This window comes from Corvus brachyrhynchos, unplaced genomic scaffold (assembly GCF_000691975.1).
Source record: "Corvus brachyrhynchos isolate BGI_N302 unplaced genomic scaffold, ASM69197v1 scaffold62, whole genome shotgun sequence".
NCBI classification, from domain to species: domain Eukaryota; kingdom Metazoa; phylum Chordata; class Aves; order Passeriformes; family Corvidae; genus Corvus; species Corvus brachyrhynchos.
The window spans coordinates 2,528,051-2,544,988 of NW_008236629.1; the positions used below are offsets into that span (position 1 = coordinate 2,528,051).

The window sequence follows — 16,938 nt, forward strand, 5'->3', positions numbered from 1 at the left end:
GGACTACTGGGCATGAGAATAGCTTGGGCTACAACTTGGTTAGCAGCAAGAAAATAGGGAGGGTTAACACACTGAATATTGACAGTAAACAACCCTTGTGGCCCCACTTGAACAATTTCTGGTGTAACACAAATGTCAGCTGGTGAATATACAACATCTTTTAACACAAATAATATACAGTCTCTCAGATTCTCGCAACTCATGACAATTCTCTGGGGTGTCACCAAGTCCATTTGGGTTGCAGTGGTCGTGGTAACCATTTTTCTGGTGGCAGTTTTATGATTTGTTCCCCCGCATGGCTCTGCCACTCCATGCAGTCCTGTCAATTTTTTGGCTGCATCCCATCGGTGGCAGGTGATGACATTTGCCCTGGGGAGACAGCTTGGAAACCCTGATTAATTGGAGCCGGGGCTTGGCAGTTTTGGGCCAAGTGCCCTGGTTTGCCACACCTGTGGCACACCCAGTTAGCATCTCTATTGCCCTGAGATGCTGTTGCATCTGCAGCGGCTGCTGTTCCTATTAAGTTTTTCCCTGTTTTTAAATTTGGCTGATGAATTGGCACCAGTGTTGTGCAAGCACGAGTCATTTGACTTAAGGTCAGTGGAGGTTCGAATGGAAGACCCAAAATCACTCTTTTACAAGCATCATTGGCATTAGTTTTTGTGATTTTCATTATAATATGCTCTCTTGTTTTCGGATCTTCCACTTGCCTTTCCACTACAAGCCTCAGGTTATCTACAAAATCAATCAAAATCAACCCACCCTCTGAGTCTGCCTCTTTGGGAAACTCAATCCAGGGGATGGGCTGGGATTGATTGGCATCACGCTGCCCCAGCTCCGCAGTGGGCTGGGTTACCACAACACTTCTGTGCATCCACCAGGCCATGGGGATGCTGTAACAGCCCTGGGCATGTCCACACCTCCTGAGGGCCGGCAGAGCAAAGTCCCCTTGGCTGGTGTTGGTCCATGTTGGCCCATCACAAGGCAGTGGCTCAGGAAGGAGCACAACAGAGCTGTGCTCTCTGCCTCATGCCAACTTTCACAGACACGCGGGGCTTCCTGCACCACTCACTTCATTGCTTTGGGGATTCATTCCTACTGAGACATCGCTGATGTCTCTCTGCAGTGGTGTAGGAGAGCATTCGCCCTTGTGCCAGGGCCTGGCGTGTGTGGGTGAGCTCGGACCCCCCAGAGAAATGCACCCACAAGGAATGGTTTTCCTGTTTCTGCCCTGAAGTTCCCTTTGCCTCTGTAGACAGGGGAGTCATCTCAGACAGAAACCGTCTCTGAGGAGAACAAGAGCCTGATGTGGATCCTGCTGACCCGGCATGGACCTGTCACGGGTGGTGCTGCCCACCTTCATCCTGGAGCCACGCTCATTCCTTAACAAACTCTCCGACTACTACTACCATGCCGACCTGCTCTCCCAGTAAGCAGCACTCTGGGTGTGCCTCACCTGGGCACTTTCCTTATATTTGTGAAAATATTTCTTTGTGTGCCAGAAAGGCTGCCAAATAATACTGAGGTCACTGGCTTCAACACAGATTAAGCCAGGCACCAGCTGCAGTGACTCTTTACAGATAGACTGCTGCCAGTGAGGGCCAAGGAGGAAAAGGTTAAACTCCAGACAAACCCACCTTTGCACATGGACATGTTTGTCACTGTTGGCTGGAACTGATTGGAATTCAGCCAATGCCTTGGAGTTTTGCAGGACAGAGCTGTGCCACTTCCCGGTGTACTCATGTGCACAGGGAAAAGGACAGAGAGCAACCAAAATTGTCAAGCACTTCTGCTCCCCAGAGCAATATAATTATGATGGTTGATAAAGAAATACAAAGCATCTTTTAAAACCGTTGATGAGAGATGCCTGCTGGGAGCAGCAGAGTAGAAAATAGGAGATGTTACGCTTTCAGATAGGACCTGCCTTCTCAATGAGATATGCCTGGTGGATTGTAAAACCAGTGTATTCTAATAGCAGCACTAGTTCCTCATTTTTATGCCATTTTCTCTGGATAATTACAGAATCATGGTATTTTCAAGCCTTGTTTGTCGTATTTATACCATCTGAAGTTAAAGAAATAGTTCTTCTCAGTGCTGAGATGTAAGAACACTTCAAGAAGTTTGGAGGTTTTGTGAAAAATTTGTTCAATTTGTGGTTTGGATGATCCTTCTGAATGAATTTTGCAATAACTTACCAAAGTTGATTTTTAGATCTGAGTAAGTGGTTGGAAATACCAGGAATTGCCTGTGGTTTTGTTTACTTCCTGCTTCATCTTTGAGCATTGTTTGAGGAACTGGCTGAGATGACCTTTTGAAGTCCCTTGCAACCTGAAGTATTGCATGCGATCTCAAAGTACCAATAGAGCTCATGTAGCACATCAGCTTTAAAGACCTTTTATGAAAGAGAAAAACCAAGGAAAAAAAAAAGTATTTTATTTTGGTGGTATAAGTTTGTTTTTATGATTCACTGTTCTACTAGCTGTGCTACAATGCTAGTGTGAGTGGCAATCCCATATTAACCCACTCAAATGTTCAATCAAACCTGATACACTCCAGTAATTTTATTAGTCTTTTTGCGGAAGTGCGGGACAAGGGGTGCCACTTTTTAACATTTTGTGTTGTGTGACTGGGAGACACCGTTTTCACTGGCAGCAGCACAGAGGTTACTTCCCTTCAGTTGTGGGGAAATACAATTGAAATTGGTGTTATACTGGTAAGAAATTAATGTGATGTGCGACCAGTATAAAGAACATTTTATGCTCTCTTCTGCAGGGCCGTCCTTGAAGATGATGCCTACACTCGAATGAAGCAAGTTTTGAGGTGGTATCTGTCCGGCTTCTATAAGAAGCCAAAGGTAAAGTGAAGCATGAAGTTGGGATTGTAATGGACATTGAAATCTTCTGCTATGGTTTTGTTTAACTACTCTATTGCTTCTCCTTTGAGACTTTACCTCTTTTATTGCTCAGAAGACTTTGACCATTACTTTTAAAACTGGGGTTGCATTTGGTTTCAGAGCATTTGGTTATTTTTTCCCTATTTAATGAATGCAAAATAGTGGCAATCAACCTCAGAGCCTTTGCAGTGGATAGTTAGAAAGCAAAACTGGTCATCAACAAGTAGCATGCCCTGGGATGCAAGATTCTTCCCTTTGCTGAGAGCAGGTCTCCTTTCTCTTTTCAGGCCGATTAGCACCACTGTGCCATGTCCCCACATCAGTATGCACTGATGTGGAGACATGCTATGTAGAGTAGCAGCAGTAATAAAGTTCAATCATCTTGTTAGGCTTTGACTGGGCAGTGTTAAATATTAAATTGGTGAGAATAGCAGATTAATCCATGGCTCAGATTAAAAATTAGATTAGATTAGATTAGATTAGATTAGATTAGATTAGATTAGATTAGAAGGATATGTGACTAATTCTTCAGTTTTTATTCTTGTGATTGACTTTGTCTAAAACATTAGAGGAAAAATTATTATATTGTTTTGTGGCCATCTGTAGCATTGGATTGCAAATCTTCATTTGTAGCAGGTTTTGATTACTTGGTTTTTCAGGGAATAAAAAAGCCATACAACCCTATTCTGGGAGAGACATTTCGCTGCTGTTGGTTTCACCCTCAGACGAACAGTCACACATTTTACATAGCAGAACAGGTAAGTTGCTCTGGATGCTCAGGTGTTGCAAACACCAACCTGCTTGCACCTCTATGCATAGAAACACACTACTCGTCTCACCCTAGGAGAGGAACCTGGAGCTCTGTGTAAACAGTCAGAGCAGAACATGGGGTAACTGCACGGCTGCTGATCTTTTTTCTTTTCAGATACACGGAAATTGTGTGAGGTTTGCTGGGCACTCAAGACTATAAAAGCAGGTCTCCCATATACAATATCAGCTTCTTCAGTAAAGACCTTTTCCATGGGATTCTCCCCTACTGTTTTCTTCTTGTTAATAAATGGGGGTTGTGTTGCCTCTGTCAAAAAGGGCATAAAACATACAACAAATTCCTTCCATCTTTTGTTGCTAAACTTTCTATGATGATTTTAATAGGAGTAAATAGAGGGCTTATCTCTATGTCTTTGTGATTAAACAGAGGACAGAGCTCATAAGTTAACTGGCCTGACAAATTACAGTTTTGAGTTTTACAGTGTTAGTAAAGGGATCTGAGAACTGTGTTGTCTTTTGTAGAGGGACTCCCTGTTTCACATACATTTTGCCCTATTTAATCAGATAATTCTAGCTTTGGTAAAATTTTTATTTCAACCACTGCATGCATTTCATGGAGGTTATTCAAATGCTGCACTAAAGTTCTGCACTGTTCATGTATTGTCTTGAAAACCTTACACTCTACCTGTTGCCCTAAAAGTGATCTCACACGCACAAGCTCAAGAAAATACAGGGTGGGGAAGAAAGATTAGATGTATAAAGCTCTCATACGTAATGGTGTCATGTATCATGTTCCCCCCCTTTAGTGTGCACCCCCGTCCTCTGCTTGGCCTGTGCAGACTGCTCTAAATGACCTTTGCCTGTTTTTATCCTAGGTGTCCCATCACCCACCAGTGTCAGCTTTTCACGTCAGCAATAGGAAGGATGGATTCTGCATTACTGGCAGCATTCTAGCTAGGTCCAAGTTCTATGGTAAGGCATTGAGTCTAGGCCTCTGCCAGGTAATGTTGTGGCATCCATTTTGGTTTGCTTTTCAATCATTTCTGGGTGTATTGAGGGTTAGGAACAAAGAAATGGTTGACAAATCTATCGCCAGGATAGCCTGATTCCTTGTCTTGGCTCTCCTGAGTCTTCCCCATTTCCACCATTTCAGTGTGACACCACTCTGATGTTAAATAAAAAATCAGATAGAAAGATTGAGAGCTTTAAAAATATGTTTTTCATCAGGCAAAGGCTCATAAGAATGCGTGGGCTTGTAAGTAAGCACTGGCTCATGGATGAGTCACTTTATAGCTCTGTGAACACCCCAGCCAACAAACGCAAAAGCCTCTGAATACATTTAAGCCTTTATCTGGCTGCCAGACTCTTGAGAGTTGAACCCCAGAGCTTCAAAATGCCCTCCACTCTTTTGATATCAATGGAAACAGCACAACTCCAGGCTCTGAAACAGCGTTGCTATTTGAAATAGTTTTTTTGTGTAGACAAACATTTTTTAATTACTATCCTCTGCTAAGAGTGTTTGCTGACACACTTTTAGATAGTCTTTGCTGTCCTGCTGGCAATTTCATTTGTTATTTGGGATCATCCACAACTAGAAAAGTTGTGAGAACAGGAGGACCTGAGAAATTGCTTAGCTCCCAACTAATGACCTGTTTAATCTACTGCTATTTCTGCAAGAGGGGCTAAGTGCCAGAGCAAGTAAGAGCAGTACAGAAGAGTTTGTTACAACTGTCTGCCTCCAGCTGTGCATGGTTTGCAGGGTCCTGAATTACGAGCATTTCACATCTCTTCTTTCATTAGCAACCTACATTTAAATGGAAATGCATTTTCTAAAGTAGGAGGAGGGACCAAGTATAATGTGCATTTTTTAAGGTGTATATATTTGTTTTTTTAAATTCTAGGCAATTCACTTTCTGCGCTGCTGGATGGGAAAGCAAAGCTTATGTTTCTAAACAGAGGGGAAGACTATATAATCACTATGCCATATGCCCACTGTAAAGGTAAGGTAGGACTCTTCAAATAGGAAGCAAACAGAAAGAGTAACAAAATGGTGTCTTTCTGTCTAACTTTGCACTGGCTCTCCCCTCTCAAGTAGCTGACACCACAGGGACTGGTAACTCTGGAGAGCTCCACACCAGTCATAGCGCTCAGCAGGAGATGGATAATCCTCGCTGAAGTCTTTCTGGTTTATCTGTGCGTAGCCCAGGAGAGAATTATGTCCATCAATGTTAGTTTTCACGCTATGCAGAAACAGAAAAATACTGGGTACATGCACTGCAGATAAAGTGAAGATGGAAAGAATAAGACTACATTTCTGAGCTTCTGAGGATAACAAGTTTTTCTTGTGTTAACACTGAAATTGTTTGATACATTTTCTGGCTTTTTGAAAATAAAGGAAATTCCTGACTTCTCTTGCCATTTCTTTGTTACTCTAATCATTGTATTTCTCAGTGTATGAGCTGCCTCAGTGAGGCTGACACCTGCTGCTTTGTGGCTTTGCTCTGTGGAGCCAGTGTGTGCTGAGGTTGAGGCATGGCTGCTGATTCACTGCTCCTCAGGAAGCATTGCACCACAGAGATAAAATCAGCAGTTGAATCCAATTTTGTGGTTTAAATATTTTTTAACTTGGCACATTGACTTCTAAGCTTATGTTTAGAAGGGCCTGGGTACCTGAAAACAGTAACCTCATAATATCATGCCCTCTGGGAAGTATTCCTGTGCTTAAATCTTTTTCTTACAAATTTTTCTTTTTCTGCAAATGACCTCTTCAGCAAATGGTAAACATCTCTGAGAAGTCCCCTGCATGACCTCTAGTCTCCCAGATTCTGGTGAATCTATTACAGCTTCTCTCTTCTTCAGTCACCCTGAGAGAGCTGGCTGGGTCTGTTTAAGCACTAGTATGAATGAGGTTGCTAGGCACAACTTTCCTTATCTTTCCTGGCCCGCTTTCAGCTTGCCACAGGTGCACTAACAGCACCTGTCAGTCAAGCTATTTCCTAGCTGGTGTTATAAATGGGGAATATGGGCTGAGGGGGAGATCCTTCATGCTTACAGTAAACAGCCATTTCCTAGAAACCTCCAGTTCTGTCTTTTCAAAACTTTAAGCCAAGTAATGAATTTCACAGTGTGTTGGCAAGACCCAGGTTGACTTGAGACAGCAGGTTGCTTCCATTGGGGCCTCTCTTAAGCCTGTTTTTTCCCTTTCAGGACTTTTATATGGTACCATGACAATGGAGCTTGGAGGGAAAGTTACCATTGACTGTGAGAAAACTAACCACAGGGCAGAACTGGAATTCAAACTAAAGGTAAGAGACATTGTGGCCCCCATTTTGAGTGGGTCTCAGGCTTGACCCTGCATCCCAGGCAGGGTTTGACCATACACACCAGATCAGTTCTATACCAGCAATATATGTCAGCACCAGGGTGGGACCTGCCTGGAGAGAAGGTATCACCCTGTAGTCAGTTCTGCCTTGTGCAATTCAAAATGACCTCAGAAAGCCTTAGTTTTGCATGACTTTTTCACTACCAGTGGCTACTGGCCTAATTTTGTTCCAAAATTTTGGCAACAACTGCATGGCTTCTATTTAGGCAGGGACCATTAGTTTTGCTTGTGAAATACAGTGAGTGTACAAAGTATTTTGAGACAAGTTAGGGCGTGGGTCTTTGGGGTAGCTCTCCAGCAGCCATCACACCTGTACTCTTACCTTGCAGGCGTTATGGTGAGCTGCACCTTGTGTTTCTCAGGGCTACAGGACCTTGCCCTGATGGCAAGGTGAGAGCCCATTGTCAGGCAGGTAACTCTAAGTGCCTGTCACACTGTCAAGTCTTGCGCTGACTTGTTCATGTAGCTGGTCCCTCCCCTAGAAAGCCTGATGATTCAAGTTTGTGGTCTGCAGACAAAATGGGAGACATCTTTGAGCATTCCTGTTATTAGATGTGTTAAAATTTGGGAGGGAAAGTGGCAACTTGTAACTTTTCTTGGGCAGTTAAGTTGCTTTTTAAGGAGCATCCGTTTCCCTTCTGCTCCAACAAACAGTTTCTTGCCTGAGCATAAAATGAAAGAACGAGAACTAAGAGACTGCAGGACTTCAGAGCTGCAGCCTTAGCCAATAAAAATGTGAGAGATCACTGGAATTAGGGGAATCTTTTGCAAGCTGTGAGTTTTTTGAGGGCAGTTATATTTTTCTGTCTTTATTTGCCCTTACAAAGGGAACTCTTGCTCCATGTACTTCCCTGATGTTTGCACATGCTTGTCTTTAAAACCTGTTCTTCCCATAGGCCTGGTGTACTGGGTTATGGCCAGTGAGATATTTCCCTGATTTGGGGGAATTGCATCTCAAACCTGCAAACACTTCAAAGCTTAAAGTGCTTCCTTTTTGGCTTGAAAACAGTATACTTCATACAAATGTGTCTCAGCAAGTCCCCATGACTTAATTACATACTCTGCTTCCATCATTTCCTTGCTATTTTTAGTAGAATTGTGAGAGGGTAAACGCCGTAACTTTGTTTTTAATTTGGCTATGTATCAGTACAATTTGGCTATGTACCAATCTGTGCTGGGTTGCACAGATTGATGCTTGAGATAAGTGCAATTATTTTATCCATGGGTGTTGTGTGAAATTTGGGTTTATATTGTTATTTAATACACAGATACACATACACACACACACACACAAAAAGTTTCTCTGCACAAATGTTATTGGAAAGTGCCTGCTAAAATGTCTGAAGAGATGTGTTCTTGTGAATAGAAGAGCTGCTCACATTCTCACTGGTGTTTTCTGTGTTTGGCATCCAGGAGATGGGTGGAATTTTCCATTGTTCTGGGACTTTTTCCTTGACTCTGGTTTGTGGGGGGTTTTTTGCTGCTAACAAGAGCTTCTTCACACACTGCCACACTGCTTTTGCTGTCCCATAAGCAGGAAGAGTCACCACTAGTGCTGCTCCTTTTCTTGGGACAAGGCTGCAAACTGTAATATGATTCTGGACAGTGGGAAGGAGTTGCCCACATACACTTATCCTGATGTCTGGCTGACAATAAATAAGGATATTTCTAATAAAGATGAGGTCTTGCACTCCTGAGTGTTAATACACCTCAAGGCTTATCTCTCTATCTGCAACTACAGTGTTTGTGGTATTACAAGAGGACACAATGTGAAAGTTAAAATCCATGTTCAGTTGTGCTTTAACCACAGAAATAGTGGAAGTCAAGCACTTTCTTCCTTCCTATTGCATCACTGTTTGGCTCCCTTCCAGTCCTCAGTTTGACTACATTTTCTCTTTCTCTTCTCCCTTGGCAGCCCTTCTTCGGTGGCAGCACGAGCATTAATCAGATCTCGGGGAAGATTAAATGTGGAGAAGAACTGCTAGCGAGTCTCACTGGACACTGGGTAACATTTGTTAATTGAAGTTGCTGACCGGTTATGTGCCCATAGCTGCAGGGTTTGGGGGAGGACTGGCAGCTCAGTCAGTCCTGCCAGCCCCAGGGCATGCAGGTGAGACAGCCTGGGCCACACCTCTCAAGTACTTCCCCACATCATTTATGCTTCAGCTGTCACAACCATCGTACACTATGAGTAATGATGCACTCCCAGAGCCTGCGGCGAAGCTGGGAATTAGGAACGTCTCCATCAAAGCCAATGGTTCTGTATTTAGGGTCTGAGGCTTAGGACAAGCACTGATGGCAGGAGATAGAGTGTGTATTAGGTGTGATTGCCAAGATCATGAGGCTTACTTTTGTCTGGTGTGTTCAGTATTTCCCCAGTTAGATCAGGATCAGGGAAGAACTTAGAGGGTCTTGAATTCATTATTTTCACAGCAAACCTTTATGGTAGAAGACAGTTGCTACCCTGTTCATCAGTTGAAGGACAGAGACAGAGATTTGGTGAGGGTGCTGTCTGTCTGGGCAGCTTAGAACAGCCAGCAGAGCACCAGGCACCTTTGTGCACCCAGTATACACAAGCGATTCACTCAAAGCCACCCTCAAGCCAAAATCCAGCAAGAATAAAGTTGCACAGTGAATGATGTAGTCTAATTTTGTTTGGAACTCCCGGTACCTGAAACAAAAGCAGTGAGCCCTAGCTTTGGGCTGGACACCTAGGCATTTCCCTCAGCAACATTTGGACGTCTACACCATCATTACAGTTGGCCTGTGCTCCCTTTCCAGTCTATAGAAATTGCCACTTCTGAGACAAGGTTTGTCTCATCCTGAAGGAGGTATTTAGAGTAGGCCACGTGAAATGTGCCTGGATAAAGCCCTTTCTATACTGAAGTCCTAACCACAGTGTAGCCTTTCTACTGGACTCATCCTATCAGGCAATCTGTCATTTTACATAAAAAGCTAATGACCATTTTGAAATTGGGAGATTTGCCCTTTCTACATGTACAAGGGATTTGCTCCTTTCTGAGCTCCCTGTCCTGCAGGATGAGCCCTGTCAGTGGTGAGTTGTGCTGGGCTGTGGAGTACCTTGTCTGCAGTGGGTCCTGCCAACACCACTCATGAGAGCCCCTAATCCAGGGGCCCTGCTGAGCCACATGATTTTGTGTGCTCAGCTCCCAGCCTTCTGCTTATACACTTCTCCCTGGTTCTTTGTCGTGGTTGTTTGTGGTGCACAAAACTGTAGTGACGTATAAAAGAAGCTAAATGGCTTTGGAAGGGTGGCTCCCTAAGTCAGTGCTTGCAGCTGTGTGCTGTGAACAGAGGAGCTGCCATGCAGCAGTAAGGATGGTGTTGGTTCTCTTCCGTCCCCACTGGGAGTATTGGCCTGCTCTCCTGGCTTTTCTCTGACACCATCCAGTTTCCTGACAGAAATCCTTGCATCTGAAAGGTAAATCCTCTGCCTCAGGACCTGAAAACCCACCTGAATAAAGAAGGGAAGCAAATCACAATGCTTTTCAGTCCTAGGATCACAACAGCAGCTGAGTGCTTGTATACATGCTTCTTTGAGATGCATGTAGTGGTGCTTGATAATGCCTGCCTGCCTCGTCCTATCCACACTGGGGGTCTCTTGGGGACCTGGGATCAGTCCTAGAACTAGCATACTGGGACATGACAGAGGAAGTCCTGAGGGAGACTTTGAGGAGGAGTGAGAGTTTCTCAGGGTTAAAGGCATTTCACAGCTGAAGATGTGATGACTTTGAGCGACAGTTCAGGGAACAGGGCAGGGGGAGAAATGGAGCCGATGGGATGCAAAGAAGTTAGGCAGCTACAGGCAAAGCCAATAGCCATGACCTGAATAAGACTTACCTGATACTCATACGGTGACCAGGCAGCTGAATGGCACCAATGCACTGCTCAGCAGCTGTGACCATCAGATTCATTCCACTCGCAGTCAGTGTCAGGCTCTTCACTCTGTAAACTTCCTTCTCTGGCTCCATGGCATTGCTGCTCTGTGAGCAAGGCTGGGAAGCAGATTAGCAGAGCAGGGACACAGCAATAATGTCTAGCCAGCCTCAGATCGGCTGGTAGTTGGTTGCCAATTAAATTGGCAAGGAGTAAGGATTGAAGACCGTTGGCATTTTGAAGTGCTAAATGAAATTTGGGAGCAAGAATAGAAAAACCTGAAACATACACACAAAAAAAAAAAAAAAATTGGAAGAGATCTCAGCTTTAGCTTTCCTTTCTAGGAGATGGAATTTCAGTAGGCTCTGTGTGAAATTTTAGCATTGAGGAACAGAAGAAATATTGAAAAAGGATCTGGGTATCTTGTTTATATATGCTGGGTGGTAGCTGGGAGAAACAGTGGTGGACGAAGAGCATCTTACGGCTTCTGTGGGCACTCAGGTCTGGGGACAAGACTTAACAGAAGGAACCAGGTCCCTTTCTACTCTGATTAATGATCAATTCAGCCACTGTTTCTGGCAATGCCTTGCCTCATTCATTTCAGAAACTTTCAGGCAGTGAGATTTTATTGGATAGAGGAAAGAAGCCTCCTAACCAACGGGTATCCCTTATCAACATCCAGGAGCAGCTTTGATTTGTCAGGATTAATTTCTGCCTTGGATTTCTGATTGTCATTAACCTTTCCATTTAATTTTCCTTCTCAGGATGGGGAAGTGCATATAAATGAATTGAAAAATGGGAACACAGAAATGTTCTGGAACCCGACCAGCGAAGTGAGAAGGCAGAGACTGAAGCGCCACATTGTGCTGTTTGAGGAGCAGACAGACTTTGAGTCAGAGAGGTAGGGAGCTTGGGGAACATCTCACTGCTGTTTCTCTGCTGGGAGCAAGGTTCTGATCAGCAGGGTTCCTCCAATTCCTCAGCACAGTCCTAGAAAGGCAGTGACCTGCTTTGTCAGCACATATTACCCAGCCATTTACCTGTTTCTTTCCAGGCTATTGACTGGAGTATTGCCATGAAGTACAGCTCTGAAATAGACCTGGGCTGAGAAATAGTGGAGGCTACATTTTATCTGCTTAAAATAACAGTTCCACCTGGACTCCAGAGATCACTGTAACTGCTGGAGTATTTCATGAAAGGGCAGGATGTCATCCTGAGGTTGGATATCTTGTTAAGAAGGGTTATTTCAACCACAAGCTCTTAAAGTAGATGTAGAAATTGTGGGAAGTCCTGGCATCTGCAGAGCAGTACTTTGAACCACATAACAGGATTTTATGAATTAATGTAATTAAAGAGATATTTAACCCTGCCTCATAATCTCAGCTGAGATCTCCAATGAAGTCTGCACCGGGCTTTGTACAGTGATCTAGGTTACCAGAAATGTAGTTCTGACTCATGATTCAGTGTCCTGATTTGACCCTGGTCAGATACCAGGTACCCTTGGAAGTTGCTCACTCATTCCCCTCTGCAGCTGGACAGAGGAGAGAAAATTTAATGAAAGGTTCGTGAGTTAAGGACTGAGAGAAAATACTCATCAATTACCGTTGATGGCAAACTACCTCCGTAGCATCCCTGTTGCCAAATAGCAGGTTGTGCAAACCCAATACATTTAGGAAAATAAAGGAATGATTAATGCACACTGAACAACTGTTGACCAAGAGCATTATGTTTTGAGCAAAGTTATGTGGATGTGGCTTTAAACAACCTAGGTGTGCTTCCTCAGCACTGTACTCAGCCAGCCCCAGCTGACATCCTGAGCCAACACATGCAGTTGCTGCCTGGCTCTGCATTACATTGTCCACTTCTCCGTGAACATCTGATTTTGGTGTTGGATCACATCGCACTAAAAAGATTCCCCTTTTTATAAAGGTAAAGAAAGAGATTGCATGATAATAAAAACACATGAAGCTTTAGTTTGTTCTGGACAGCAGTGGGCATTATGGGCAATAAAGTCTGTATTTGTAATTTACAGAGAAGATTTGTTAACTCTGCAGAGCAGGGCAGACCACAGTGCGTTTATCTATTCATCTACAGAAGAAGATTCTTTTAAAGGAGAATCTTGGTCTTGTTGGCAAAGAATCTCCAGTTCTGTGTTTACCAGAGTTAGCCACCAGAGCTGACTCACTTTGCTGACTCACTATTTGTCAGAGATAAATAATTCTACATGTATCCAAGGGAAGGAGGCGAAAGGGAGAGTTACAGAGATCCATAACAGACATTCCAAGCTCCTTGTTCTGCTGACAGTTGCATGAATAAATTCCCATCTAATCCAGGTTATATTCTGCCTGAATTGCTTAGTCTTTCCTGCAGTGCTGAAAATCACCTATTTTTGCAATTGCTGGAGAATCTCTGAAGCTCATACCATCATGCAGCTCACTGTAGAGGGTCTCATTGTCTGACACATGCAGCGCTTGATGGAGTAATTTGCCCTTGTCAGACAGTTCGGTGCTGTCCCTCTAAGGTTCTGGGAATTAGAGGACTCACTCTCTACACCGCTGCATTCCTTAGGACAGGCTTTACACCACCACGGTGTTTTCTGAGGCTGTGATTTTGCTCCTCCCTCCTGCATCCCCATCAATGAGTTTCCTTCCTTTGTTTCTGGGAGAAAAGGTTCATATTGAGAAATATAGGAGTGACTTGTTAAAAATCAAAGGGAAGGAAGGCATTGCTTTCCATTCAGTGAATTATCTAAGAGGCTGCATTTTTGGAAGTGCTATGTTAATGTACGGTGATAGAAATATAATGAAAGCTTCAGGATCACTTTTAAATTAAGAGCTTCACCGCAAGCTCCAAATTAAATGCAGTAATTAATTCATCTTTTAAATCACGGATGGGTGTTTTGAGGAGCTGGGAATACTGGAACAGCCTGGATCTCCTGTGCACATTCTAAGCACTAAAGCATACAGTAATGTTTTAGGAGGGCTAGCTGCTAGTCTCAGAAGTATTTCCAATCTGAAATGATGATTAAAGTGCTCTGATTAGAGGAACTATGGAGAGGCTGATCACAGCTTGCTACAGTAAAAAAAAAGGTATTGATTTTTCTCTGGATAAAGGCAGATCCTGTCCCCAGGGCAGATAGTGAGAGTAGATTACATGACAGATCAGGTAGCTTTTGGCAGCTGCAAACACATACGAGTGAAAACCTGTGTTGGTGCTTGCCGCTTGTGAGCATGAGGACATGCTTGTTGCTTGTGGATTGAATTCGCTTCCTACAGACCTGGTTGCTAATCCTGCATAGGAGTACAACATTGTATGTGAAATTGCAAGATGTGCACATGAATTCATTTTCCAGAGCTTCTGAACTTTAAATATAAAGCCTTTGTTTTGGGGATAGACATTGACACAAAGGCTTCAAAACAGAAATGCCTGAAAAGATGAGAAACAGAACAGATTCTCCATCAATCACCTCTAAAGCGGCCACAGATCTCAATGAGTTGAACACAACTTCCTTATGACACACACAGACGGCACCGAGGAATGATTACTGTGGGTGATGTTATCTAAGAGAAGATTACTTCAGCAGGTCACTAATACAGCATTCACTGTTGCCATTCTCAGTTTGTTTAACTTACAAGCTAAAACAGAGGCTGAGCAATCCTGATACAGTTCCACAGACCCAACAAGTTTCTGCTCTGAAGTTCCATCTGGCAAAATACTGTCGGTTCTAATGTAGTTCAACTTCCTTCCCGGTTTATTCCTAGGCTTTGGCAGCACGTTACCAGTGCAATAAACAAAGGTGACCAACACAAGGCGACGCAGGAAAAGTTTGTGCTGGAAGAGGAGCAGAGGAATGCTGCCCGGGAGCGGAGGGAAAGCGGCACGGAATGGAAACCGCTGCTGTTCCAGCACGATGCTGGGACCAACGAATGGCGCTACAAATACGAGGAGTGAGTGCTGGGCTTGGGGTTCCCAACAGACCTCGCTGCCTGAGTCCCCAGGGATGCATGCAGGGCTACAGATGTGTAACTGGAGCCCTGCTGTTCCCCAAAACTATGTCTGGAGCTTGCCCTCTTTCCAGCTCCATGTCATCTCTAGAATACATATTCATGATACTAGTTGGAAACAGCTGGAAACGATGGCTTGGCAATGGAAAATCCACTGTGCTGTTGATGTAAATCCCTATTGCTGCAATTAAGTGTGGAGTCATTTAGAAGTGATTTTCTGCACTGTTCAGAGTTAACAACTGTGCTCTCCTCCCCCGGGCAAGAAGGCTGAAGCCTCTGGAGACTGAACCCCCTTACTTATTGCAAGGAACTGTGAATATGCAGGGAAGTATCTGTTAGTCCTGTCACTGCATCTGGAAACTCTGGTTACCCTCAGGGACAATTGCCTACCCTGATGTATTACCGAAGGCCTGGGCCCTAGGGTATATCACTGTGCCCCGCAGCCATAGGGAGAAGGAGGAGAGAAGATCCAGCAGGCAGGAATTGTGCAGCAAGTTTGATTTATTTAATTATTTTACAAACTCTTTTATAGACTTTTTTCTTCATAGTCTAATTGGACAAAGGATCAGCCACCCCTTGGGGTGATTGGCTAAAATCCTAAAACATCCATTGTCAAAATATTTTCTACTATACCATAAACAAGACTTTTCAAGGTTGCAGGTGGCTTGGTTGTTTACATAACTCTGCTACCTCTTCTGTGAGAGAGAAAAGTCTCTCACGGACTTAGAAAATAGCAAGAAAATCCTCGCTAGCAGCATTTTTGCATCTACAATTCCCCCTTTTTGTTTGATAAGATAACAACTCTACTATTAATCCTAAATAGAAATTTACATCAGTTATTAATTCTAAATATGTCTTTAGGGCTTTAACTATCTGACTCCATAACAAGAAATTTAAAGTTAAGTCTCTGCTTGTGGAAGGACCATCTGCCTGATGGTTGATATCCTGGTCATCCTCAGAAGAGTCATTAGGCTGATGATCTACATTCTGGTCGCCATTTGGATGGTTGGCATTCTGGTCATCATTTGGAGGTTGCCTGTTCTGCCTCTGGTGCCGTAGGGCAGGGTGAACACATTTTGCAGGTAGCCACCGTACCCCAGTATCTGTGGAAACACAAGCATACCCACGACCTCAAATGATAAGCTCATGAGGGCCTTCCCACTGGTTTAGTGAGTAAATTCTGTACCCAGACTTTTGCCTGGGGAAGTTGTGTCTCACCTGAAGACTGCAATGAGAGAAAATTATTCAGAATAACAGGATTATTTGAATTTTGTGGTACTGTAAGGTGATTAATTGTATACAAAGCTTTTGCTAGTCAGCTTCAGTAACCAAATTGAAAGGTTCCTGTGAGAATCATTGAGAAGCCAAGATAACAGCCCTTAATTCAACTAATTCAGCAGAGCCTGACTCAGATTGGTGTGTTAATCAACCACCTCAAAGGCAGTGTAGGATACTGTGTGCCCCTACGCACAGTGACTCCTGCTAAAAATTTGTCCCAATCCGTACGCCCCAAGCTGCCAACACATCCCGTCCCCAAAGGTTAAGGGAAGTGGTAGCAACATAAGGCATAATTGTAGCTGGGTGCCCCTCTGAGTCCTTCAGCACCACAGGCCGTTCACTTAAATAGCTCTGTGTGGATCCTCCTAATCCTGCGATGGCCGATCCCACTGGGGCTAAAGGCCATGAGGGAGGCCATGCAGAGAAGGAGATGACAGTTACATCAGCACCCGTACGAATCAAACCTCGAAGCTGAGTCCGGGATGGACGGGCGTTCGGCAGGACCAGGGTACATGTCATCTGTGGCCTTTGGTCAGAGATGTCTGCAGTCCAGAAGGCCTGCGGAAGTCCCGTAGATCCACTGCCGTTATCTTCGTGGGTTTGTTGTTCTATCCTGGGGACACAAGACTTAAAAGGCACTAATTTAGCAAGGCAGGTCTTTTCAGGAATAGTTACAGGGGGTTTTTGCGTGGAGACCATAGCGCAAATCTGACCTT

The 16,938-nt window shown here is 44.0% G+C and overlaps 1 protein-coding gene across 1 annotated transcript in view; it reads left to right on the plus strand.

Moving 5' to 3' along the window:
* OSBPL5 (oxysterol binding protein like 5) overlaps positions 1-16,938 on the plus strand; it is a 181,112-nt gene that overhangs the window by 156,568 nt on the left and 7,606 nt on the right. The window contains 10 exon segments of the mRNA XM_017726609.1: positions 1,256-1,320; positions 1,322-1,429; positions 2,773-2,854; positions 3,553-3,651; positions 4,537-4,633; positions 5,563-5,661; positions 6,869-6,966; positions 8,959-9,048; positions 11,705-11,841; positions 14,702-14,887. Coding sequence (XP_017582098.1) covers positions 1,256-1,320; positions 1,322-1,429; positions 2,773-2,854; positions 3,553-3,651; positions 4,537-4,633; positions 5,563-5,661; positions 6,869-6,966; positions 8,959-9,048; positions 11,705-11,841; positions 14,702-14,887 — 1,061 coding nt within the window.